This window comes from Sapajus apella, unplaced genomic scaffold (genome assembly GCF_009761245.1).
Source record: "Sapajus apella isolate SASKATOON/1434 unplaced genomic scaffold, GSC_monkey_1.0 scaffold1, whole genome shotgun sequence".
NCBI lineage: Eukaryota > Metazoa > Chordata > Mammalia > Primates > Cebidae > Sapajus > Sapajus apella.
Genome location: NW_022436941.1, coordinates 1495975 through 1522656, shown reverse-complemented (window position 1 = coordinate 1522656; position 26682 = coordinate 1495975). Strand labels below are relative to the sequence as shown.

The 26682-nt window shown below is 41.7% G+C and overlaps 1 protein-coding gene and 1 long non-coding RNA gene across 7 annotated transcripts in view; one reads left to right on the top strand and one right to left on the bottom strand.

The window, feature by feature from the left end:
- Positions 1-26682, bottom strand: part of ARHGAP26 (Rho GTPase activating protein 26) — a 462881-nt gene that overhangs the window by 305748 nt on the left and 130451 nt on the right. For all 6 annotated transcript variants that reach the window (XM_032291490.1, XM_032293486.1, XM_032292845.1 and 3 more), the window contains exons 7-10: positions 20551-20655; positions 18913-19042; positions 14188-14288; positions 9017-9111 (exon numbers count right to left, since the gene is read on the bottom strand). In XM_032291490.1, the coding sequence (XP_032147381.1) occupies positions 9017-9111; positions 14188-14288; positions 18913-19042; positions 20551-20655 (431 nt within the window). The remainder of the gene's footprint in view (positions 1-9016; positions 9112-14187; positions 14289-18912; positions 19043-20550; positions 20656-26682) is intronic.
- Positions 6276-17147, top strand: LOC116563942. Its single transcript, XR_004274756.1, has 3 exons — positions 6276-6601; positions 10574-10578; positions 17135-17147. It is a non-coding gene; the product is annotated as an uncharacterized LOC116563942 (long non-coding RNA).

The window sequence follows — 26682 nt, the reverse complement described above, 5'->3', positions numbered from 1 at the left end:
TCGCACACATACCCTGAATGCGTCTGTATTTCCTCTCAGCTTATAGATAACTTGAAAACTCAGGACACCACAGGAAAAAGAGCACCATTAAGACAGAAAGCAGGCTCACAGCAATACCCACCAAAGCTAAGGTTCATCATCACAATCAAGTCTCAGGTTTTAGGGTCTAGAAAAAAATTCAACAGCCATGTTTTCAGACGTAGGACTCCATCAGAGGGGAATATTAGTTCCAGCTTAAGAAAAAATCCTGCAATGTAGTTATGATTTGCCCCATCTTACAGATGTTAAACCACTGACCCAGAGTCACACATCTAGTAAGGGACAGATCCCAAATTCAAATTTAGTAATGCTCTGATCTTTTTTACCTGCATCATACAGCCTGCTATATAAACGTACTTGAAACAAGGATGCTGAGGGTTCCAGTAGATTTCCTCAGATCTTCCAAAAATCTTTCTTGCCTCCACTATTCTGACTTTTACCAACCTTCAATTTTTCTGGATCTTTTTCCTACCTGCACACAAATGCAGACTATATGGGCACCTGCTAAAATTTTAGTTTAAATAGCAAGTAACTTGATTAAGCTCCTCTAGTCTCTTACACAATCGTTCATCATGGCCCCAAAGAAAAGAACTAATCCATCCCAAAATTACATCACCATAAAAAATAAAATTGAACAACCACATATACATGTTACTGTATTAAAAGCTGCATAAAATGTTTTTCTGCCTCTGGAAACAAATCACCTGGGACAGACATTTAGAATTGAACAGAGGTGTATAAAACATACCTAATGAAACACCTAACCAACAAATACAAGGAAAACCTCATTACTTCACAAATACAGGTTACCTGGTAAGAAGAAGACAGAGTTGACAGTGGATGTGACATGCTAGGTTGGGACTAGATCAGAGGAGAGCTATTGCTCTTTACCTATTCCTGGAAAGCTTGCAAAACAAGAAGGACTTTGGAATGGTATGAAAGAAAATCAGATGCGGTCTGTTAAGAAAGTACAATCGATTTGTAAACTTTATATCTCCACTGCACTAGTAGTCTCTAGCATGTAGTTATGCTCAATAAAATAAGGAAGGAAGGAGGGAGGGAGGGAATTCAGTGTATTCCAGTCATGCCATCATCCTCTGTAAGAATGGAAGGGTAAAGTCCTCTTGTTTGTTACATTTCCCCCAGTAATTTGGCCCTCCAGGTTTGCTGGAACACTCAACATACTGGTGTTTATATCTTAGCTGCTTGAATGTGTATGAGCATTCCATGCTCAAAGGTAACTTCCATGAAGACAAGTTTATTCTTGCTTTTCCCCTTACTGCAACTCTAGCACTAAATATCCTTGCCATCTCTAAGAAGCTACCCTTGCTGCCCACCTCTAGAGAGAATCAGAGCTGGGAAAGGGGCACTTAACACACAGCCTTTTCAAGTGTATGGACATTGGTGAGAGTCAGCTAATCCTGGAAAAAAATAATCATTTCCTTTCCCCAGTGTAAACACTGACCCTCAAGAGACTTCATTGATTCAGGGAGTCAGAAGAAGTTCTTTTACTATTTCTCATATGGTTTAGCGGACCCTCCTGGAAAACACTTGAGAGAAAATACTCATGTGTCACTTACATCTGTGAGAAATTTCTTAAAAATAAACAAATCCAGGGATGCTGGAAAATGACTAGTATCATGAATCTTTAGCCTTAACAAATATTTTCCCTATATTTGCTCATGAATTTCTTTAAGATACTGCATGACGGAATTAATTATTCAAAGTGACTGAACACAGACATGAGCAAGTACTACCAATTCACATCCTGCTACCACTAACGGCTGCTTTGAAATGATGTCCCATCTTTTGACCCAGAAATTTTACACTAAACCCTCGCAAAGATTTGACACATTTTTGTAATGATAAATCTAGTCTTTATTCAATTAACCAATATAAATTATAAACCTTCAAATGCTTGGTGCTATGGCAAAGTAATACAAAAGCACCCCAAGAATGCTGCTTTATTAAAGAATAAAAAGGGTGATTTTTTATTTTACTTTGTTTTGTTTTATTTTAGGGAGATGGAGTCTCACTCTGTCACCCAGGCTAGGGCATAGTGGTACGATCTTGGCTCACTGCCCCTCCATGTCCCAGGTTCAAGCAATTCTTCTGCCTCAGCCTCCAGAGTAGCTGGGATTACAGGTGCCCGCCACCACACTTGTCTACTGTTTTTTCTGTATTTTTAGAAGAGATGTGGTCCCACCATGTTGGCCAGGCTGGTCTTGAACTCCTGAGCTCTAAATATTCACCTGACTCAGCCTCGCAAAATGCTGGGATCACAGGTATGAGTTATTACGCCTAGCCAAAAAAGGGTGATTTTTAAAAAGCTAATGAAAGCTTGGGCTATCATCATGTAAAAAAATGAAAGAAGGTAATTGATGTGAATGGCCTGCTTTGTGAAGTCGGGCTCCTTGTCAATGGGATTGTTCGAGCAGTAGGCATTGAGTTATCCTTTTAAAGGCTGCTGAGTGCATGGGTGCTGCTTCATTGAGAGAGGCCCTCTCTATTTAATACTGTGTTAGTTTCCTGGGGCTGCTGTAACAAAGTGCCACAAACTGGCTGGCTTAAACAACAGAAATGTATTGTTTCACAGGTCTAGAGGCTAAAAGTTCAAGATAAAGGGTTCCTTCTGAGATCTGTGAGGAAGAATCTGCTCCATGCCTCTCTCCTAGCTTCTGGTGCTCTGCTGCCAATCTTTGGCATTCCTTGGCTTGTAGGTCCATCACTTCGACTTCTGCCTTCATGTTAACATGGTATTCTTCTCATGTACATGTCCATCTCTGGGTCAAAATTTCCCCCTTTTACAAGGATAATGGTAATATTGCATTAAGACCCACTCTAATGACCTCATTTTTAACTTGATTATCTCTATCAAGTAATCTCCAAATAAGGCCACATTTTCAGAAACTGGGGATTAGGACTTCCACATATGATGTTGGCAAGGACACAATTTAATCTATAGCCAGTACCTGCTAGGAAAATTTTTTAAATTATCCTTTGGAGCATGTTGTGGCAACACCACACAACTACTACAAGTTACATTTATTTAAAGCTGTATCATATTCTTAATGCTAGAGTCTTAAAACTGAATTTCAAAATAAATCAGAAGGGAACTTCAAAGAATCATCATGTTGATTGGATTGACATGATACCTTGATCCAAGCAGGTTTTTGGTTTAAGATTGAAGAAATACAAAGAATTTCTACTAATTTTAGCCTTTCAATGTTGGGAACAATGAAATCCTTTTGAAGGAAAGCCAGGGATATGAAGAGCTGATAGTATTAGTCTGTAAAACATTTGTGCCATATAATCCCAGGGTCCTCAGTAGTTCAGGTTTGAACTTCCCCCCAAAACTAGTTCTGAAAAAAAAGGAAGGCACTAGAGAAAAAAAAACTAGATGAGATGTGGCCTCTGAAATCACGTAGAAGCCAATATGAAAGGGTGTAGGACACAGAGATGAGAGCATAGGCCTACCTACTTTTTAGACATCAAAGATATATAAGAATTAGAAGTAGATTTATAGAGATGTATTTGGTTTAAAAAAGGATCCTTGGCCAGGTGTGGTGGCTCATACCTGTTAATCCCAGCACATTGGAAGGCCAAGGCAGGCAGATCACCTGAGGTCAGGAGTTAGAGACCAGCCTGGAAAACATGATGAAAACCAGTCTCTACTAAAAATAGAAAAATTAACTAGACACGGTGGCCCATGCCTGTAGTCCCAGCTACTCAGGAGGCTGAGGCAGGAGAACTGCTTGAATCCAGGAGGCGGTGGTTGCAGTGAACCAAGATCACACTCTACTGCACTCCAGCCTGGGCGACAAAGCAAGACTACATCTCAAAAACAAATAAGTAAAATAAAATAAAAAGGATCCTTGACACATAAAGTTCAAGAGCTCTAAGTCCCACTGACCTGGATTAACACTTTATTTGATTTCCAGCCCATTTATGGGTCAAAGAATGAAAACAGTTTTCTGTAGGACCTACGTGTCAGGGATTTGAGGATTAACAAACTGACAGCAATGTATTGGGATACAATGAAAACAATTAGCTGATAAGTGATACTACTGCTAGGATATCTCCTATTCATGCTAGTCATCCTAGATTTAAAAAAAAAGAAAAAAAAAAGGCATGTCGCCTTAAAAATAAAAGGTGGAGCTGGGCACAGTGGCAGTGGTGCACTATCTTCCTAACTACTCAGGAGCTGAGGTGGGAAGATCGCTTGAGCCCAGGAGTTCAACTCCAGCCTGGGAACACGAGAAGGCCCCACTTCTAAACAAATAAATAAAAGGTGGAAGAAGGGGTGTACAGAAACCAAAAAACCATTCATGGAACACCTACTGAGTGCCATGTGCCTGTCACTATGCTCTATCTGTATTGCCTCTTTTAATTTAGTCACATGAGGACTTTCTGAAGGTCACAGAGGAGTAGATGTAAGAAGAGAGGTGAGTTTGCTGCTTCAGTTCATTGTACCATTCATTTATAATGCCAAATGCAACTGATAGGGTGAGAATAGCACTTCCTAGATTTCACAGCCTGAAAACTGGACACTGTGGTGTCTCTGAAATGTAACCACCAACAGCTCTGAGCTCATTACTGGAAAATGTTTCTAAAATATCCAAAGTTTTGGCCAGATATGGTGGCTCACGCCTGCAATCCCAGCACTTTGAGAAACCAAGGCAGGTGGATCACCTGAGGTCAGTAGTTCAAGACCAGCCTGGCCAACATGGCGAAACCTCACCTCTACTAAAAATACAAAATTAACTGGGCATGGTGGTGGGCGCCTGTAATCCCAGCTACTCGGGAGGCTGAGGCAGGAGAATCACTTGAACCCAGGAGGTGGAGGTTGCAGTGAGCCGAGATCATGCCATTGCCCTCCAGCCTGGGCAACAGAGCAAGACTCCATCTCAACAACAACAAAATATCCCAAGTTTTGAGGCACCAATATGCCTTGGAACAGGCTCCTGTGAACCTCAGCTCAAACCCTACCTCAACCTCACCCCTCTAAACTGTAGATTCCTCAGCAGCATGAGAATAAGAGAGGACCCACCTCCCTGGGTTGTAGTGAGGATGACATAAAATAAGGATGAAAGTGTTCAGCCTACAGGAGATGCTCTGATACTACCAGTTGCCTCTCTCCATTTCCACATCCTTTAAAAAGGCAGGAGTTTTATGTGGTGGCGGTTTTTGTCTTTTGTCTGGTCAAGTAATCTACCTCAGAGACTAGAAATTACCTTTCCCAGTAGTTACCTTCTCCTCCTCCACACAGGTAAGCACTCAGCTCCTTAGTAAAAAAGCTTGAAGTTTTTGTTTGTTTGTTTTGTTTTGCTACAGCTGCTTGTCGTGATTTTTCAAATTAGGAAAATGTTTTCATGTGCTCTGATGAAACTGTATTGTGAAACACACTGTATTTAACATACCAAGTATTAGTAAGAATCAAGGACAACTAAAAAGCTTGAAAATGTGGATTCTACTGTCTCAATCCCAGAAAGTCAAACTGTGTGTGTCTGGGGCAGGCACCAGGAACCTGTAACTGATTGCACGTGGTTTTTGCCACAGTAAGATACGTTGATGTCGGGTAATCGACTCACAATATGGACCTCCTAGGCTATCACACCGTAAAGGCTAAAGCTTTTGATACAAAACAACATGATATGTCAGCATTAAATATAAAGAATAAATAGATTCAGTCTTAAAAATCTGCAACATCCCATATTCTATGTCACATAATTCACACTTTAACATGTATTTGTATCTTGATAGAATAAAATATTACTAGTCACTACTAGTGACTAGTTTATGTATTCTCCAGTTAACATACTCTGGGAGTACCTCGAACCCTTATGTGGTTAAATATAACCATCCCCTCTTTCACTTCCACATTTACTAGGTGCTAAACTTGCATTTTGACCCTCTGCCTCTCTGGTCCAGCAGGTGGAGCTGGGGAACCTGTGGAAGACAGGACAGCAGGGCATCCAGCAGTAATCACTTCCTCGCTAAAGGAGACTGGTGAAAAAGGAAAGTATAGGAGTCTTCGAGAGAAAAGGATTCTGAGCAGAATCCTTTCCCAGGAATGCAGCTACCCAGCGCATGCAAATGCCTTTTCCTTCTCTACCTAGGCCTCCTTCTAAACATTAAGGGAAAAAAAGGAAAGACACTGGGGTCAAAAAAGGAGAAAGGAGGAAATCCTGCTGTACTGTGACCTAATCTTTCTGAGCTATATAGAAAACTTTTTTTTTTTTTGGATACCAAATTTCTTTATTTGAAGGAATGGTACAAAGAACTTAAGTGGATGTTTTGGTACAACTTATAGAAAAGGTAAAGGAAACCCCAATATGCATGCACTGCCTTGGTGACCAGGGAAGTCACCCTGTGGCTATGGGGAAATTAGCCTAAGGCTTAGCTTTCATTATCACTGTCTCCCAGGGTGTGCTTGTCAAAGAGATATTCTGCCAAGCCAGATTGGGGTGCTCCCATCTTGCGCAAGTTGGTCACATGGTCACCCAATTCTTTGATGGATTTCACCTGCTCATTCAGGTAATGTGTCTCAATGAAGTCACACGTGTTTCCTAGGACAGTCTACTCACCTCCTGAAGAGATTCAGGCCAGGCGCGGTGGCTCATGCCTGTAATCCCAGCACTTTGGAAGGCCATGGTGGGTGGATCACTTGAGGTCAGGAGTTCAAGACCAGCCTGGCCAACATGGTGAACTCCCATCTCTACTAAAAATACAAAAAATTAGCCAGGTGGCACATGCCTATAGTCCCAGCTACTGGAGGCTGTGGCTGGAGAATCACCTGAACCCAGGAGGCGGAGGTTGCAGTGAGCCGAGGTGTTGCCAGCGCACTCCAGCCTGCTGGGCAACAGAGCGAAACTCAGTCTCAAAAAAAAAAAAGGAGATACAGCAGGCTCATCTGAACCATGACCAAAATCCCTTCATGCCATGCAGAGGGAACCAGGGACAGAAACTCAGGAGCGATTGACTTACAAGCCCACTCCATATGCTGAACGTGAAACATCCACTCTTGCCTTATGATTGGGACAGGCACAGCTGTTGTGGGAGTTATAAAGGGGGGAAGGTGCTAGAAGTGTTGGCAAGGGTAGAAATGAGATGGATCAAAGTGAGCTTTGATCACCTAAAAAGCCACTCTCCACAACTTCTTGGGAAACTTCTGAAGAAGAAAACACAAAAATAATTCAGCTTCATAAAGTAAGTGTGGGCTTGCTTTAAATCTGACAGAGAGCTGCAACACAAGGCATGCCCTCTTGGAAGCAGCTCTGCAGCAGACGGTTATCTCTAGGAAGTGTACATTTGATGGGCATCACAGCTGGCTGCACTTCCATGCAAATAGTTCCGCTGAACCTCCTTCAAGGATGCCAGTAATATGAATTCCCTTAAATCACATGCTTAGAAAAGAGAAGAGAGATGCTTAAAACACCAAGGTTTAGGATTTGTTTAAAACCAATAATAACCAAATTTGGTTTGGGGAAGGCTGTTTGCAATTCCCCTTTGCTACCCTAATTCAACCTACCCCCAACCCGGCACCCATGCTATTCTTCTTTACCTTCCCCTCTCACACCTCTATACACAGTAAAGGGTCAGGACACTTTCTTTTCTTTACAGATTATATGTACTTTTCTGGGTTTAGAAGTGAAATCTCAAGTCTGATAAGCATGCAGGACAAGCTAGTTCGCAAAAAAGAATAAGAGCTAATACTTGTTGAGCACTTATTATCTCCTGCTCTGCCAAGTATTTTACATGCATTATTTCCTTGAATCCTTATAACCATCCTGGGAACTTCATTTTCCAGACGAGAAAATCAAGGTTCTGAAAGATTAAGTAACTTGTTCAAAGTCACATGGCTACTCAGTAGCAAAGTCAAAATTTGAACCATGGTTGTCTGGCTTGAAAGCCAGAGGTTTAATCACTAAATTACTTGAGACATACAATTATTTTCCATGAACTTCTGATACAGGCTAACAGAGCATGCTTTCTCCATGGGAGCCCTAACAGCCTCCAGTGCAGAGTAGACACCTGCCACAAGAAGGCAGTGCACATCTGCCTGTGCACCTGTCAGCCCACAAGGAGCATACCCCAGGCAGTACTCAGTCTCAGGATGCCACAGAGCCAGGGCAAGGTGGCCACAGGTGACCTTCCCAGGGAGAGGTAAGTACTGGCTTGACAAAATGATATAGCATTTTTTTAGTAAGGGGGAGAGATTAAACAGCATTATATGGAGTGTATCATGCTGAAATTTAAGGATCTTGGTGCTAGCATTACTGATCTTCAACAGGCAGCTCAAATAAGCTTAACACGTGGGTTTCATTGAAAGAATTAACCTGTTGCCAAGTAAAGTGTCTTAAAGAATTGGAATGTTGTCAAACTAGCTTAACACCACGAAATGGTACAACTTAATGAGAGACTCTATAAATCTTGAGGAATACAACACACGGCTCTCTCTCCAAAAAATTGTGATTTTGCAAGTGATTTGGTGTCTTTCCTGGGCATGCACACACATCAGTAGGTGAAATGTAACTAAAAGCTGTTTTTTTATTTGAGAAAAATGTCTTCCATTCCAATTCCTTTCGAATCATTATACTAACTTTTTAAGTTAAAAGAAAAAAAATTCAGATAGCTGATACAATCAAGCTAAATCGTTTTCTTTAAACGTCTGCTCAACCTCCTGGAGACCTAACACACATTTCTGAGCATGAAAGCATTAACATTAAAGTAAAACAAAACCAAGAGCATGATGCAGTGCTGCACCCAACAGACTGGAAGGCTCTAATGATTCTTGCAAATTAGCAATCCAGGGTGCTGGATCCAGCATCCTGGACGTAGATGATGGGATGGAGAAGGAAAGGAAGGAGGGAGGGGGAGAAGGGAAAAACAGCAGAAAAGCTTTGGCTGAAAAGAAAAAGTAAGAAATGAAACATCAGCTCTATTTGCTCCTGAGAAAAGCATGCCAGCTACTCACCTGTCTACTGCTTCCACATCAAAGCAAAACCTCTTCTCAATGGAGTCTGTTTTCCGCCGTGTGCAGGATTTGAGGGTAACTGATTCATCTTCTCCCTAGTGGGAACACACAGACCATCAAGATGAGGCTAGAATGGGAGCTCTACTCCTCTCCAGGACACACATGACATGTAAACAAGAGCAATCATTTCGTCTTCTCAGATCTGAGCATTCATGACCACAGGTGGAGAAAGGATGATTATAAACCTTTCCAGGAAAACGTCTCATGCAGCTTACACTTGTACACCATGTCAGACCTGGAACCAAACATCTTTTGTACAGGTGGATCACGATGACACCGCATCAGTCCATGGTAGATAAACGAGTGCTGACATTGTTTTAATTTGCAGGTTTGATAGGTGTAGAAGAAGATGGTCTACTCCCAACTCTGGGCTTCTATGATCTTGGGTCGGTCATTACTTCTTCAAGAAAACCTTCCTGGACCAGGACAAATATCCCCAGTACGTGCTCACATAGCACCAGATACCTCTCCCTCTGTCATAGCACTGACCAAAGCTGAAACTGTGCATTGATATAGGCGATAAATACAATAATGTCTTAGACCAAAAGCCCCCAGAGAACAGAGACTAGCTCAGTTTTTGCCTACTCTTGTCTCCTGAGCCCAACTGGATCCTAGAACAGAATAGCTGCTGATAAATACATTTTAACAACTTTACGACATATAATTAATATATAAGCTGTACATGTTGAACTGTACAATTTGTAGATTTTGATGTCACATACACCCATAAAAACATCACAACAACCAAGCCAGCAAACAATTCCATCACCCCCAAAACTTTCCTTGTATCCCCTGGCAATCCATCCCTCCTCCCAGTACATCCCCAAGCAATTGCTGAATCTGCTTTCTGCCTCTACAGTTTGCATATTCTATAATTTTATATAAATGGAACTATACCGTATGTGCTCTTTTTGTCTGGCTTCTTTCACTCAACATAATTGCTTTGCTATTCATCCGTACTGCTGTGCATATCATGAGCTTATTTCTTTTTATTGCTGAGTAGTATTCCATCATCCAATTCAATGTAACGATTTCAACTCACAGCACTAGTTTATTGCCTAGAAACACAGAAGTTGCTGTGTTTCTTCTTGCTGTCCTTAGGAATTTGTTAGGGTTTCTGTTTCTCCTGCCTCTGTCAATCTTTTTTTTATCTAAACTAAGGGGGGAAATTAGCAAGCTTGCCTAGTTTGTTGAAATCACAGAAAGTGTGGCTACATAAGGTAAAACTTAACCACCCACTAATATCAGAATAGCAAACAAAACACAGAAGACCTAGGAGGAGACAGTTTATATTCACAGGCCTTACATCTATTGTCTTCCACTGAATAGCAAACATTAATTTCTCAGACAGAACTGCTCTTTCTCTGATCTGTAAAATATCTGAGTGCAAACACCAGAACATCAGAGATTCTAACTTTGCCGATGCCTAACTATACATCCAATTTAAAGGCTATGGATCAGCTTCAACTTGGTAAACTTACATGAGGTGTCCCAGAGAAATGGTAGGGAACAGGGAAACATAAAGGACCATCAAATACATGCAGAAAGAAGATGATTAAGATTCTGGTCCAAGGAGGACCATACCATATAAGCAAAAATCTATAAAGATGGTCTGTTCTGATTGCTTTAAAAAGTGGGGAACATGGACATTCCTTAAACAAATAAATGAAAAGTTATAACCACAACAAATTCTATTTTTAAAAAAGGAGTCAGGTTGTACTACAAAATCCTAAGTTAAGGAGATCTGACCTGGTCAGAAAGGTTAGGAAAAGCTTCCTAGAGCTGAAACTAAAAGAATTCATAGATAAAATAAGGAGGAAAGGAGGAGGAATGGAGCAGGTGGACAGGCCCTGGGGTCAGGGTCTGCTGAGGCTTGGAGAAACAGGAGGGCAGCCAGTTGACTAGAAGCCCAGAGTAGGGAAAATGGACAGAAGAAAGGTTTGAGGAGGGGCAGTGGCTAGACCGTGCAGGATTCTCATTTTTGTCCTGACAACAGCAGGAAAATAAAGAAGGGTTTGAATCAAAAGAAGGGATAGGGTTAGTTTTGGGCTGCTCCAGACCTGCAGAGGTGCCCCAGCTCAGAGCATAGAATGCAGGGAAATTCTTTATCACATATGGATTCTGGTCTCCAGGAGGATGTGGCAAATCTGCTCACAAGTCCAGACCTGAAGCCAGGTCTGTTCAGTGAGTACTTTGAAAGCAAAATGATCCAAATAAAAGGGACAGTGAGGAGACATGACAGGTGGAGACAAAGCATGTTAGGAAAATACCCAATTATCTAGGTTAAAAGATATTTATTTTATCTATTTATCTATGTTCTATATACCTCTAGCTCCTAGGTGAGCTTTGTTCAAATATGTATACAGGCCAGACATGGCAGATCACACCTGTAATCCCAGTACTTTGAAGGCTGAGGTGACCAGGTATCTGAGACCAGCCTGGGCAACATAGTGAGACTCAGTCTCTATTTTTTTTAAATGTATACAACAACATCACATGATTCCTCTGCACAATCAAAAAGACATCACCACTAGACAGTCAGTCCTCATATTTCCTTCACCCTAACACTGAGGAAACAGTGATGTCATGGAAAGTATAATGACTTCAGAATCAGGAGATTCAGACTGTGGAAAGAGGTTGTGAGCAGCAGCTCTGTAACTTGTTAGTTAAATGACTTAGAAATCATATTATCTCTCCTAATCTCAATATCCTCCTTTGTAAAAGGAGAAAAATTGGATCAAACAGGATAATATAGAATAATAAAAGGATGTAGAAAAATATAAAACATAATATAAATGTAAGGGATTACTAGGAAAATTAATTCTTATAATAACAAGGTTCTAATATTGCAGTCATTATGTGTCAGGATTTGTTCCAAAAAATTTATATATACAAATCCACATAAACCTCTTAACTACCCAATGACATGCTTTCTATTCTCTCTCCAAAGTTTGAGAACCAAACATGCACTCTAATTGGTTTCTACCCTTCACTTTCAAGTGTGATAAGAAAGGAATAGAGGAAATACAAAACAGTTCTTCATTAAAGGTCTGAGAAAGCCCAAGATAAAAAGCCCGTAAATAGACTGTGTGAGAGAACACTTCGGTGAAGTTGATTTCCAGAAGGACTAAGAATTGGGAAGGGGTTAAGGCTCAATCCAAGGAAAGCAGGCCCAACTCTCTTTCCATTTCATGAAAACTAGGGGACACTTAGTAACATAGGTTTTTAATATTCCTTCTAACTGTAATTTCTCTCTTATGACATTTTAACATCTGTTTGCCTGAGATTATTTATAAATCAATCCTGTCCCTGCCAAGAAACATTAAAAGGGCTTTGTTATTGCTTTGATTCAGGGAAGGAACAGAGATACTGATAAACTTCTCTATTGTGGCTTAAGTAAAAGAAAGCCAGGAAGAAAAACTGGAAGCAGAAGAAAACATGTGGCACAACGTGGCTAAGTACCTAACAGTAATGACAACAGCACCTAATAGCACTGACCCAGGCAGAGTGAGAGCAAAGCCAGTGTTCCTAACCCCCACCATATAATGGTCCCCCCACCACACACACACACACACAAACTCAACATGTTGCATAAAAACGCACTTCAGAGAGGACCGAGGTGGAATGCTTGGTCTAATTTATCAACAGATTAAACACAAATGAAAAACTACTTAAGCTTAAGACAGAGTAAGAGAAATTATTCAGAATATAGTCCAGAGACTCAAAGAGATGAACCATGTAAATATTTTTATGAAAACCTTTAAATATCTCCAGAAGGAAATAACAGAATGAGGAGGAGGCAAAATTCAAAGTGATAACTGGTGAGAATTTTCCAGAGTTATTGGAAGAGACCAAATCTCAAATCCTGGAAAGCCAAAAACTCCCAAGCAATAGATGAAAAAAGAAAAGAATCAAAGCTAGGCCTATCATAATGAAATGCAAAATATCAGAGGAAGAAAATAAAGTATTAGGAGCAAAGCAAAAAGATTACCTCCACAGAAATGCATGTGGCCTATGGGAGCACTCTGAGGAGATGGACCAGCAGGAGGCAAGACACAACAGCTGGGAGGAAGGAAGAACTAGGAGCATTTAAGAAGCTGCCCAACAGCAGGGACACCGGGGAGCCATACGTGCCCAACTGTCTCTTCCAAAGATAGCCACACATCATCTTCCATGCCACAGGCTCTTCATACAATGAGACCTTGATACCACTCCCATGGAGAGCCAGGGTCTACCTCTTTCCCCATTGAAACTGGGAGGGCTTCTGTGGCCACATTAACCAAGAAATAGGGAAAAGTAAGGCTCTGTGACTTCTGAGGTTAAGTCATGAAAAGGCAATGCAGTCTCACTTTAGTTTTTAGAACATTGACTCCTAAAACCTTTCACTGCCCTGAGACCACCATACTGTGAGGAAGCTCAAATCTGCTAACAGAGAGAGACCAGGTGCCGAGGCCCTGGGAGTATGCAGAGAAAGAGGGAAAAGGGAAGAAAAGGAGACGGGAGAGAAGAAAACAGCTGCATCTGACCAGCTTGAGCTGTCCAGACCCTCCTTGTTCCAGCCCTAGCTACCATCTGCTTAGTACCTTATGAGAAACCCCAAGCCTGAACCACCCATCCAAATGCCCCCTGAATTCTTGACCCACAGAAATGGTGAGAAATACTAAAATGATTGGTGTTGTTTTAAATGTTGCCAGGTTTTGGGGTGACCTGTTACACGGCAATAGGGAACCACGACATCTACACTGCCGCTGGCAGCTCTCCAGGTATCAAGTGGGAATGGCACTGAATCAGTTTCACAGGATGAGGTCATCCAGTAATTTTTAGCATGTAAAAATATTTGACACACTTGATATTGTATGCATGTGAAATATAAAAATATTTCTTAATTGTAGTTCCTAAAATAACTTAGAGCTAAGAGTAATCATCTTGTTTTAGTGATTCTTCAGCCTCCTAGGCTTCCTGGAACTACTGTATAAAAATATTAAAAATTATTAATTTTAATTTTATAATGAAACATAAATGGAACACTGGAGCTGTTACTCTCTATGTGCATTATAATCATTATATGTTAGCCAAGCAAGGTAAGCATAAAACTTTAAAAATGAACTCACCCCTTTTCCTCCTGACTTTTGGTCAAATGGTACCATGGTGATTTGTTTGGAATCCCGTTGATATGTACAGTAGTGCTTCACCCAAGAAGTTCCAAAGTGACCTGCAAAGTAATATTTCCCATAAAGCATCTATACATTCCACTGTATGCTACACGCCATGAGCTGGAAAAACCACAACCCATAATTCATAATGCTCATTTACCCTTAACTGTTTTAGGAATAATATATTCTCCACACCAGCTAGAATGGACAGAAATTTGATCTCACAGGCTCAAATGAAACCAACCCAGGCATTTCCCCCAGGGACCAAAGAAGACTGTTTCCCACTATTACTATAACCAGTGGGTCTTAAAATACAAGGAAAGTAGAGGTTCCCTGGGGAAATTAATCCACGTTCCCATCATCAAGCCCCAGTTGAAGTTTCCACTCTCTTCCCAGGCAGAAGTAAGATGATTAAGGAGAGAACGCAGGAAGGCTCCTCCAAGAGCTTGTGACCATTCCCATCTGTTGCGATGATATCATGCTTCCCACACAGCTGCTCTGTGACTCTATGCACAGACATCAGGGGTTCTGACCTACTTCCAAACCCCTAAGTTACTTTGGCAGAACTCAAGATCTGAAAAGCAGACAAGGAGACCTCAGAGACACCAGAGATGCAGAGTGGAAGTGACTGTCAACACCCAGATGTAACCTCTAAGAAGTATGTCCCTCAAGATTAGTATGTCACCTCAAGGGAGGTGCCACACAGTCGTGTTCTGACCAAGTATCTGATTTTACTCAGTGCTCAGCAAATTACTTGAAACAACAAAGTACTATTACAATAAGAAGGTATTAGTCAGCCTGCAAAGAACTTCAACCAATGTTACTTCTAGATGCTTACAGAGATCACATAGCAAAAATTGTTTAAAAATTGTTTTTAAACATAATTAGCAAACATTTAATAATTATTAATGGTATGGCATGACTGCCGATTGCAAGTATTAGATGTCCTTTAGTAAATTTAAAAAGCAGTACAGTAAGTATTTCCACTGGGGCATCAAGGACAAATGAAAATACAAACCATCTTAGTGTATTCTTACAGATAAGGGAAAACATTCCAGCAATCAAACAACACAAAATTTCCAAAGCAATGTATCTTGGACAACTTGAGCATCAAGATAAATAAGGACAGTGATAAATTATAGCCTCTTGAATAAAATAGGAATCCATAAATCCATACTGACAATGGAAAGATGGATAATGGATGGATGGACGGATGGATGGATGGAGATAGCAGGAAGGGAGGTAGGGGGGAAAAAAGAGGAGCAGGAATGACTCTTCCTTGCGTAAGTACACTGAATGGCAACTGTTAAGTGTGGAGGGATTAGTGGAACTGAGAAGTCACCATTTTGCAACCATCATAGTAAAGATCAGCTCAGGCAAGGATGGTTAATGGATGCTAAATGTATGGAGGTAAAGTGTGATAAGGAGAACGGTATTTACATGACCTTAAGGTGTTACCTTCGGATTGCTAATTAGTTACAAGGGGAAAATAGCGACCATATAGTGGAGAAACAAGACAATACCTTGACTGGGTGATCAAAATTTGTATCACCTCTGAGGGACAGATCAACACCACATGTGTCCAGATGTGGCCCCAAAGAAGAACACTTATGTAGGATTTGAACAGGGATGCATAATCCAAGTCTAATCATAAGAAACACCAGACAAACCCATGCTGAAGAAAACTGTATAAAGGAACTAGCCTATGTTGTTCGAAAACATCAATGTCATGAAAGACAAAGAAAAGCTGGGGAAATGTTCCAGATTAAAGGAGACTAAAGTCATGACAACTAAATGCAGGATGAGGTTCTGTACTGGAGAACAACAACATGCTTTATAAGGCCATTATTGGTACAAGTGGTAAAATTGGAACATGGGCTATAGTTCAGATTAAATATTGTGGCAATGTTAAATTTATTATTAGTTTGGTGCAAGAGTAATTGTGGTTTTGCCATTTAAAGTGATGGCTAAAATTGCAATGACTCTTGCATCAACCTAACAGATGTGGTTACTTAAAAGAATACATTTTGTGCTTAGAAAATACTCACTACTGAAGTAAAGAAGCATGGTATATGCAACCATATTCTCAAATGGCTCAGAAAAAAGTGTGTATGTGTGTTTATGCACATCTATGATGTGCATACTCACACAGCCACAGAGAAAGAGAAGGACTAATATAATTGTGGCTAAATGTTAAAAATTGGTGCACTGGGTAAAGGGTTTATGGTTGTTCCTTACACCATTCTTGCAACTTTTCCGTATGCCTGAAATAATTTCAAAATAACAAGCTATAAAAAATTTAAAATAAAAAAAAAAATGCTGTATCCCCACCATGTGCTCTGGACTGTGTTAGGGAACAAAGTGTTCTCATGATAATCAACACACTAATGTTGAAAGAACATGTGAAGTGTCTGAATAAAAGTGTGTGATGTAATATGAGACTGCAAAAAAGCAACACGGATTTTATATATGTAAGTCAATGATATATTAACAAATTAAGTATTATAGGTAGACTTTGAACTATGTTTTTATTTTTATTTTGAGACGGAGTCTCACTCTGTCTCCAGGTTGGAGTGCAGTGGCATGATCTCAGCTCACTACAACCTCCGCCTCCCGGGTGGAAGCGATTCTCCTGCCTCAGCCTCCCAAGTAGCCAGGACTACAGGTGCATGCCACTACGCCCAGCTAATTTTTGTATTTTTAGGAGAGACAGAGTTTCACCATGTTGGCCAGGATGGTCTCGATCTCTTGACCTCGTGATCTGCCCGCTTCGGCCTCCCAAAGTGCTGGGATTACAGGCTTGAGCCACTGCTCCTGGCCTGAACTATATTTTTATAGTCCTAAAAATGTATATTTTCAAGTAGACCTAAAACGTTTTGGAGGGATCTTCTTACTGGGCAAAAAGGGGGTCACTTTGTATTCAGATATATATGAAACATACAGCTGAAGTAGTTACATTTCTTATAAACCTCAATAGGCTCATCCCTGTAAGAATAAGGAAAATAATCCTCATCACAGCTAATATCTCCAACATCACTGCAGCATCACTGTTACCAGTAAACTTAAGTCCAAGCAAATTTTTGAGTAATTACTAAACAGAATACTTAGTGAAACCAAGTATTTCTATTCTATTCCATCAAGAAGCTATTAGGAATGAAGACATCTGCCTAACTCTAAATCAAGCAAAGGACGTGAAAGAACACAAAGCCAGCAAAAATCTGGAAAGACCAAAGTTCTCTACCAAGAAAGCTGGGTAGAAGACTAGGAGAAGAATTACCCATTAAAGAACAAACATTCACTTTCTTTAATTCCTAGCATTGCATGCATGAATTAAGTCTGGATGAGCTACCCTAAACACACGGGCCTTATCAAAAAGCCTTTCCCCAGGCGTAACACATGAACTTGTGAGTCATCACGAAAATGTCCATGTTAGCAGCACCTGACATTCCTTTCCTAGACATCTTCAGCAGAGTAATGAGTCTTCTCTTGGTTTTTTGCTTTGTTTTGTTTTTTTCTCAGAGGCAGGATCTTGCTCTATCACCCAGACTGGAGTGCGGTGGCAGTGATCTCAGCTCACTGCAGCCTCTACCTCCCGAACTCTCATAAATTTCAACAGGCTCATCCCTGTAAGCAATCCTCCCGCCTCAGCCTCCCAAGTAGCTGGGACCACAGGTGCACACCACCACATCTAGATAATTTTTTGTTTTTTTTTTATTGACATCTTTTCTTTTTGATACGGAGTTTCGCTCTTGTTACCCAGGCTGGAGTGCAATGGCGCGATCTCGGCTCACCACAACCTCCGCCTCCTGGGTTCAGGCAATTCTCCTGCCTCAGCCTCCTGAGTAGCTGGGACTACAGGTACGTGCCACCATGCCCAGCTAATTTTTTGTATTTTTAGTAGAGACGGGGTTTCACCATGTTGACCAGGATGGTCTCGATCTCTTGACCTCGTGATCCACCCGCCTCGGCCTCCCAAAGTGCTGGGATTACAGGCGTGAGCCACCGTGCCCGGCCTGTATTTTTTTAGAGACAGACTTTCACCATGTTGCCCAGGCTGGTCTTCAACTCCTGAGTTCAAGTGATTTCCCCAACTCAGACTCCCAAAGTGCTGGGATTACAGGCATGAGCCATCATATCCAGCCTTCTTCCTGTCTCTTCAAGTGAGCCTTTGTTTACACTTTTCATAAAATTCAAGTGTTAGGATGAAAGGAGTTGAGGAGAAGAGAGAAAGGGCTAAGGCATGATTGTTTGGGCCTTGCTGAAACAATGTCAAATGACAACAGAATCACCAAGTATTAAGTCTACCAAAAGATACACCACTGATAAGACAACAGGGGCCTAGCATGGAAGACCATTCCAAGGCCACTATGCTCAGGGTATGGTAATATAAAGCTGTACTAGGGGAATAGGATCCTCAAGAGCAGAATAACACTAGAAAGAGAAAAGCAACCACAGAGCCTCAAGAAATTGCAGGTTCCCAAGGAAATTCACAGTCACAAAGAAAAACAAAGGTAGATAAGATTCTGTGGACATCATCTTTCCCTTTGGAAAGATGAACTATAAAACTGTTCTTGTTTATTCAAGCATTTATTCACAGTAAGGCAGGCACTGCTGGATACACCCTCCAACTTCTAAGTAAGAGGCTTGAGTACATCCCAAGCTGTTGCTAGTCAAAGCACTCACGTTTCTCCTGCACGTAGAGATATCCCTCCATGGTGTAGGGACTGATGGTCTTGTGCTCAAGGGGATTCTCCTTCATCTTTTTCATCAGTGATTCCACTTCTGATCTAGTGCCTTCAAAGCGATTTCTTGTCTAGGATGAAAGGAATTTTATTCAAATCAAAGAAATGAAGTATCTATTTTAACAATCCAGAAGATCAACCTAATAGAATCCTTAGATCTAAAACAAGATAAAGTACACTCAACCCCCTAGGAACTGGCCAAATACTCACTTATCAGAAGTATACTTTGGCCTTAAAGTCCTATATCAGAATGACTCTCAAATTCTAGTGACCATCAAAATCACTTAGGGATCTATAGAAAATGCAAATGCCCAGCCCTCACTCCTACAGATCAATTCAGGACTTCTGGACATCAAAAAGCATGTTTTACAATAAGCAACCCAGGTGATTCTGATTCAGATGCTGTAGGGTCCTGTATGACTTAAGGACCTAGGCATTCATTTCTCTAGCTGCCGTGAATGGTTACTTGCTGATGGCTCACAGATGAGTACTTCCTTAAAAGGAAGTTCCCTCACTCAAGGCCGGCCTGCACCCAAAGACTAGTCAAGGCCGGGGGAAAGGCAGAAGGGGTCGAGAGCCGGGCCCCCTTGCTTATATTCAGGGCGACTGTGAAGGATCATCCCAGCTCCAGAGCCCCCGCCCCCAGCACTGGATGTCTGCTGCATCTGCTTCACAGTTCTCTTTCCCCCCTCTGCGAGTCCAGGTACCCTCACTCTCTCACAGGTGTTTTCACCAGCACTGCCCCCACCTCCAGCAAGCCTACTGCATGTCAACCTCGATTTCAGAGCCTGCATTCTGAGGAACCCGGCCTAAGGGGAAGCCATGCTTTGTGAAACCTTTTCCAAGATTCTACAACTTCCTATTCTCTGAGACAACACAGACTACTATGTAAGCTCCAGGTTTCTAAAAGCCATGCAGTACAACCCACATGGACACAAGATCACCTAGAGACAAAGAAAATATGAAGAATAACATGGTCCAATCCCACAGTGAAAAAGTGGGCTTGAGCCCCAGTAACTGCTCACCAAAAAGCCCTACACAGGATCCTGTGCACCAAAAGGTCCTGTGTTTAAAACTGGGAATGCTGACCACACTGGGAGTGAAGCACACTGACTTGGATTTCCTGCCAGCTTTCCTAAGAGTTGGACAACAGCACATCCTTTGAGCTGGAGGCCAGCATATGTTCCCCACCTCCATCTTCATCCCCATCCCCAGAACACACACTCCACACGGTCTCATGTAGCCAGGCAGCTAGATGCATAGAATGGAGGCTGGGCTGGACTGGGATTCCCACTGCCAAAGGAAATCCTGACTCTGATGCTACAGATTTGAAACATAATCAGAAGCAGGACTTCCGAGAACATAAATAGGGCTTTGAAATAATGGAGAAGAGGATGATGGTCTAACTCAGAACCACCAAGCACTCTAGAAACACCTGCCCCTAGTTTCCCTCTGAACCTAAGCAAGACCCATCCTCACCTACGTTCCAATTCACATGGATGGTTTCCATGGGCAATCAGGCCCATACTTCGTTTTTTCCTTAACCTGATAAAGGAAGCCTGTCCCTATGCCCACTCACGTTCTGTATGCTAATGGTTAACTGTGTCTTGAAGTCGCCGAAATCCTTGGCCAGTTCATAACCATGGTGATAGAAAGTGAAGAGTCCTTGCAGGAAGGCCAACAGCTGTAATGAAGGAAGAAAGGCAAAGGTCACATAACCGGGTTGCAAAGAGGTATTATGTAGCTGTAGCTGAGCTCCCAACACTGGTTTAAAGTCTAAAATAAAGAATAATAATGGCTGACATTTAAAGAGCACCACTTGTGTGCCAGGCACTATGCCCTTCCATGCCCTGTCTGAGTGAATACCCACAACATCCCATGACCTAAGCACTCCAGTTATCCCCATTTTAATAATGAGGAAGCAGGTTCAGAGAGGCTAAGAACTTGCCCCAAAACACACAGCAAGTGGCAGCCAGAACTTGAAACCAGGTCTCTTTGGCACCAACCCCTGTGCCCTTGCCCTGTGAGCCTTACCACCTCCTGAGAATATCATTTCCTCAGAAACCAAAGACCAGAGTTCTGACTCAGTTTCCTAAAAGTGCATTTGTAGTATCAGGTTATCACACAGAAGATGAAGGGAGAAAAGGAAGTGGGGTGTCCCGAGTCTGCAGTCTAACAAAGTCAAATCAAAGAAAATCACCCAGATTACACTTCAACTGAAGTGTGTTTCTGTGCTTTCCCCAAAACTACTCAAAAGTAAACACTATGGATTCCTTCAGTAAAATCTTTCCATGTCCCCACATTTTCACTTATGGTGGTTTCCCTAAATTCTCAATTAAATCCCTCAGGCTAAAAGGTAAGCCCGTTTCATTGTTTCGCCTTGTCTTTAGTGAATGGTGAAAACATCTGTTCACCACAATGCTCACCACATGCCTTCATATACTTAAAAACTATTAATGTCCCCACCATGAGCCCCTGCCAGCCCTCAATTTCTCCAAACTAAATAAACAACATTCCTGTGGTCCTTCCTCTCAGAGTTTACATCCAAACCTCACCGTTGTTATGCTTTCCTGGCCCCTTCTCAAGTTCTACACATCTTCCCTCAGTTCCAAACTTCAACCTGAAGAAAGGTTTATAATAAAAGCCCGAACAAGATTTAGGAAAGGCCAGCGCCTCACCTCTGTCACAAGCTCAGCTCCACAGATATCCCATTCACTTCAGCTTCTCAAGGCTGACCCACATTGTCTGAGGGGTCCACTCTGACGTCCCTGACCTGCCGTACCACATTATACCAAGACACATTTGCTTTATTTTACATTATTGTCTTTAGATTTTTCAGTCCCTAAATGAACATACCTTTACTTATTAAACACAATCCCATCCCACTTATTTTCACCTAGCTCTCCTTTTCTGAGTGGCAGCCCTAATATGTGATGCCAAGGAATCTCTTCCCGCCCACCCTCCCCCTACTCTGCCTTGTTTGCAGCAGGAATGCTAAGCACAAAGGTATACAGCACTAGACCTAAGCTCAGCAGGCAGGCCAGCCCAGTTTAATCAAAGAGCTGGGCACTGTGAAGATAAAACCCAGATTATGACCATATAGCCCTTAACTTCCCATTGCCATTGTCCCCAGCCAGTCTATCCCCTTAGACTCTCATGAGTGGTGGGAGAGCGGGCATTGCTGGGTCCTCTGGCTATAAAACTATCTACTGGCACCATATATCGACCCTTAACATAAATCAGTGAATGAGTGTTAAACCCCATCGAGCCACTGGAGACTGATAATGAATGCTTTTCTTCAAAGGCAGCCAAAGGCTTTGGGCTCACTCAATACAAAATACTTTTTTGAGAGGAAGACCCATACCTTTCCTTCTAAATGACACCAACTATAGACGAGAAGGGGCGCCTCTGCCAAACCTAGTCCCAGCATTCACCATGAAAATTATCTTCCCTCTTCTTATCTCAGCCCTCCCTGCTGTCTGTGAATGCCCTACCCCAGTGCTTTTCCAAGGTACACTACCACCCTCAACTTGAGAATAACGCAGAAGATAAGCAGCTAATTCCAAGGTCATTCCTCCTATTAACTCTGATTTATCCTTCTCTTAAACAGAGCCTCTCTTGCTCAGGGTAATTAAATATTCTCAAACAGCTCGCTAAGATGGCACCTGGGCATAGCCACAAGTGCTGCCCAAAGGCAGGGAGTTACTAATATTTACTGTTTTTCACCTCCTTTGGTCTCCTGCCTGGATTGTCCATTTTTCTATGGGAAATGACTCCTTAGGTACTGCTATTTTTGATCCACTTCCCCCTTGCTTCTCCCCTCACAGCACCTTTTCTCTCCCCCACCCCAACACTATATGAACCTTTGAACTATACAAAGTGGGAAGTGAAAGTTCACTCCTTAGGGGGCAGGATGAAGCCCACAGGACTCTAGAGATGGGGGAGCTGTCTGCTTCAAAGAAATGCTTCTACCCACACACAAGGAGGAAGAGCTTGCTGCAGTCCCTCCTGGTTATCAAATAAGAGGGGTCAGCTGTCCACGGAGCAACCACATCACAGCCTGACAAAGGAAAGACATTCCCTGCCTTCCTGTGCCTCCTCCTCCATGCTTGTTATCCTAAGAGAATAACTATAAGCAAAACCTATTCCTACTTCCTAGCTGACAACATACCTATAATTTATTTCTTTCAATTTTAAAAAGCAAAAATCTAATTGCCCAAGTTAATGCTGGCTGCATCATTCTGGGTTGTCACCATTCATAGAAGAGACCTATTTTAATGAGTTGAATTGGGTCCCCCAAAAAAGATATGTTGAAGTGCTAATACCTCTGAAGGTGGTTTTACTTGGAAATAGTGTCTTTACATGGGTAATCAAGTTAAATGAGGACATTAGGGTGGGCCCTAGTACTTTTATAAGGATGCCATAGCTGGTGTCCTCAGAAAAGGTGAAAATGTTGACACAGAGATATGCACGGCCACATGAGGATGAAGGACTGGAGGGAGGCATCTATAAGCCAAGGAATGGCAAACATGACCGCAAACCACAGAAGCCAGAAGGAGAAAAAGATGTCGCCTTTCACTGCAGGTTTCAGAGGAAGCATGCCAAAACCTTGACTTCAAACTTCTAGGCTTTAGAACTGCAAGACAACAGATTTCTATTGCTCTACGACACTCAATTTGTGGTAATTTGTTACAGCAGCCCTAACAAACTAATACAGCTACCAAGAGTCATCCACACAGGCAACAAAGGGAAAGGCAGCCAGCAGAGTAACGAAAAGCTGAGCTGGCTATGTCACATAACTCCCTTTAACTCATCTTTGACAGGGGGATAACAGTGCTTTTTACTATTACACAGGGTTGCGGTGAAGATTAATTCAGATCATCCACTTAATGGGCTTAGCACAGGAGTGCTGTCAGGAGCTTCTTGACGAAAGAGAGAGAGAGAGAGAATCAGACTGATGTGTTAGAAGATGCACTCTGGTCATGGCCAGAATGGAGAAAGGGGAGGCCCAGGACAGAATGCAAAGTCCAAAGGAAAGAATGAAGATCTGCAATGGAACAGAGGCAGAGGGAAAGGAGAAGAAGAGACATGGCACCAAGAAATATTTCAGGATGTAAAACTCGAGGATGCAGTGCCTAATGAATATGGAGAATGAGTTCTCTGCTGCACTAGCTAACCTTCAATTACAGAAACTCAGGGATCAGAGGGAACGTGGTTTCACCTTTACGGAGTCAATATGTCATTACCAGAAATCCAAATCTCAACAATATTTAGTGCTGTGACAAGAAAATTAAGGCTTCCAGTGCAAATATATACACATACAGTTTAGATCCCATAAGTCTGATTTTAATTCCTTGGAACACCAGAACTTTGTTTCTTTTTTCTGAAGGTCAGTAATATCCTGGTACTTGAAGTTACTTTCAAAAAACAAACGAACACAGTCAATTTGCATAGAGGTCCCTTAACTGACTGACTGGAAGATTCCCTTGGCTGCAACCAACTCATCAAATATAAATAGCCACCCCAGCAATTTAGTTCAACAGACTTCCTACTGGTTTCCTTTCCACTTGTAAGCAATCAAATGCTATTTCACAGAGATGAACAGTCATACCCTTTCGGCTCTGCTATTTACTAGATATGACTTTGGACAGGTAAATAAACTTATTTGTTTCCATTTCTTCATCTGAAAATTGGGATAAAAACAGTACTTACCCTCAGAGATGTTATAAGGTTCGACTGACATGCTGTAGGTAAAGTGCTTAGCACAGTACATGAAGTGGTTTCAGCTAATATCATCAATTGTTATTTCATGTTCTTCCTTTGTATAATCTAGGCCACTGGCTCAAACTGAAATGTGCAGCTAAATCACCTGGAAGGTTTGCTAAACTACAGATTACTGGGCCCCTCCCTTAAATTTCAGGTCTAGAGTGAAGCCTGAGAATTTGCATGTCTAACACCGAGAATAGCTGACCTCATCAGTTGCTTTTTCACTGTATGAATACCTTCTCCCAATCTCCAGCTTCTGAAGCCACTGACCTGCCTAGAAGCTGGTGTGCAGAGACAAGAACTTCTATAGAAAAGTAAAGGCCAAACATCTGAATCCTCTTTCCAGCCTCTCAACATTTAGTTTAACATTGGGCAAATCCTTATTACTTTCTCTTTGTCCTAACATACTGAAAATTTCTTTTCATTAGCTCTCCAGGTGTCTCCCTGCATGAACCGAAAAACATCTGCACACTGCAATGGTTATACACTTAAATCCCTCTGGCACATCTATAGCATCCGTCCTGTCCAAGCTGTCACTGAACTGCTCGCTACCCTAGCTAGCTCTCTACTACACACATCTTGCTTCCCCCAGTGAGGCTGGGTCCCTCAGTCGCAGCATCTGGGTTTTCAGCATTTTCTATGGTACTTAGTAAATATATACTTTTATATCTACCAAAACTGTTTATATTAAAACAGGTAGGCCCTGTTAATAATATTGGCACTTCACTGTTTTTCTCATAAAGTAAAAAACAATTGCTTTTCATTGGGTTCTAGTCAGGTTCTGTTCTAAGCACCTCACATGGATAACAGTTAATCCTCATAGCACCTTTATAAAGTAGGTGACACTACTATCCCCATTCTGCACATGGGGAAAGTAAGGCTCAGAGAAATAACTTGCCCAAGAACACACAGCTAGTAATTGGCTATGCTGGGATTTAAAATCAGGTAGTCCAGGAATTCAAATGCTGTCACATAGAATTTGCCGTTAGCATTATTTTTATTTGCTTTTGCCAGAATTTCTAGAGAAAAAGAACACTGCATTTCTAATAATCTTTATGTGTACTTTGATTAGTATTATTCCAAAATTGCCTGCTTTTGATGTTTTTTTTTTTTTTTTTCCTGACTGAGCCATCCAGCTTTTTTGAGGTAAGTATTGTGCCATCCACTTTGATCTCTCAGTAGGTGTACCTAGTGAGTCAGGTATTATATCTGTTGGCTTTTGTTGAACGGTATCCACAAAACCTCATACAATAGATGTTTACTTCTCACACATCTGTGAGGTTCAGCAAGCTCAGGCTGGGCTCAGCTGGATAGCTTTGCTGATCTAAATGCGTTTCCCTCCTCCTCCTTCTTTTGTCTCTCCTCTCCCTCTTCCTTCCTTCTTTTTTGAGAAAAGAAATCCCTAAAGATTTATCATTCAATTTCCTGGTGTTCTGTTGTCGTGTGTCTGTGTCTTAGGAAGTTTTCGCTTTAAGAAGCAGTAGCATCCTTATAGTTTTATTCTTATTTGCTTAAGAAAATTATCCTTTCTTGGCCAGGCACAGTGGCTCATGCCTATAATCCCAGCACTCTGGGAGGCTAAGGCAGGCAGATCACAAGGTCAGGAGATCGAGACCATCCTAGCCAACATGGTGAAACCCCGTCTCTACTAAAAATACAAAAATTAGCTGGGCATGGTGGCGCATGCCTGTAGTCCCAGCTACTCAGGAGGCTGAGGCAGGAGAATCACTTTAATCAGGGAGGCAGAGGCTGCAGTGAGCCAAGATCATGCCACTATACTCCAGCCTGGCAACAGAGCAATACTCTGTCTCAAAACGAAAGAAAGGAAAGAAAGAAAGAAAGAAAGAAAGGAAAGAAAGGAAAGAAAGAAAGAAAGAAAAGACAAGAAAAGAAAAGAAAAGAAAAGAAAAGAAAAGAAAAGAAAAAAGAAAAGAAAAGAAAAGAA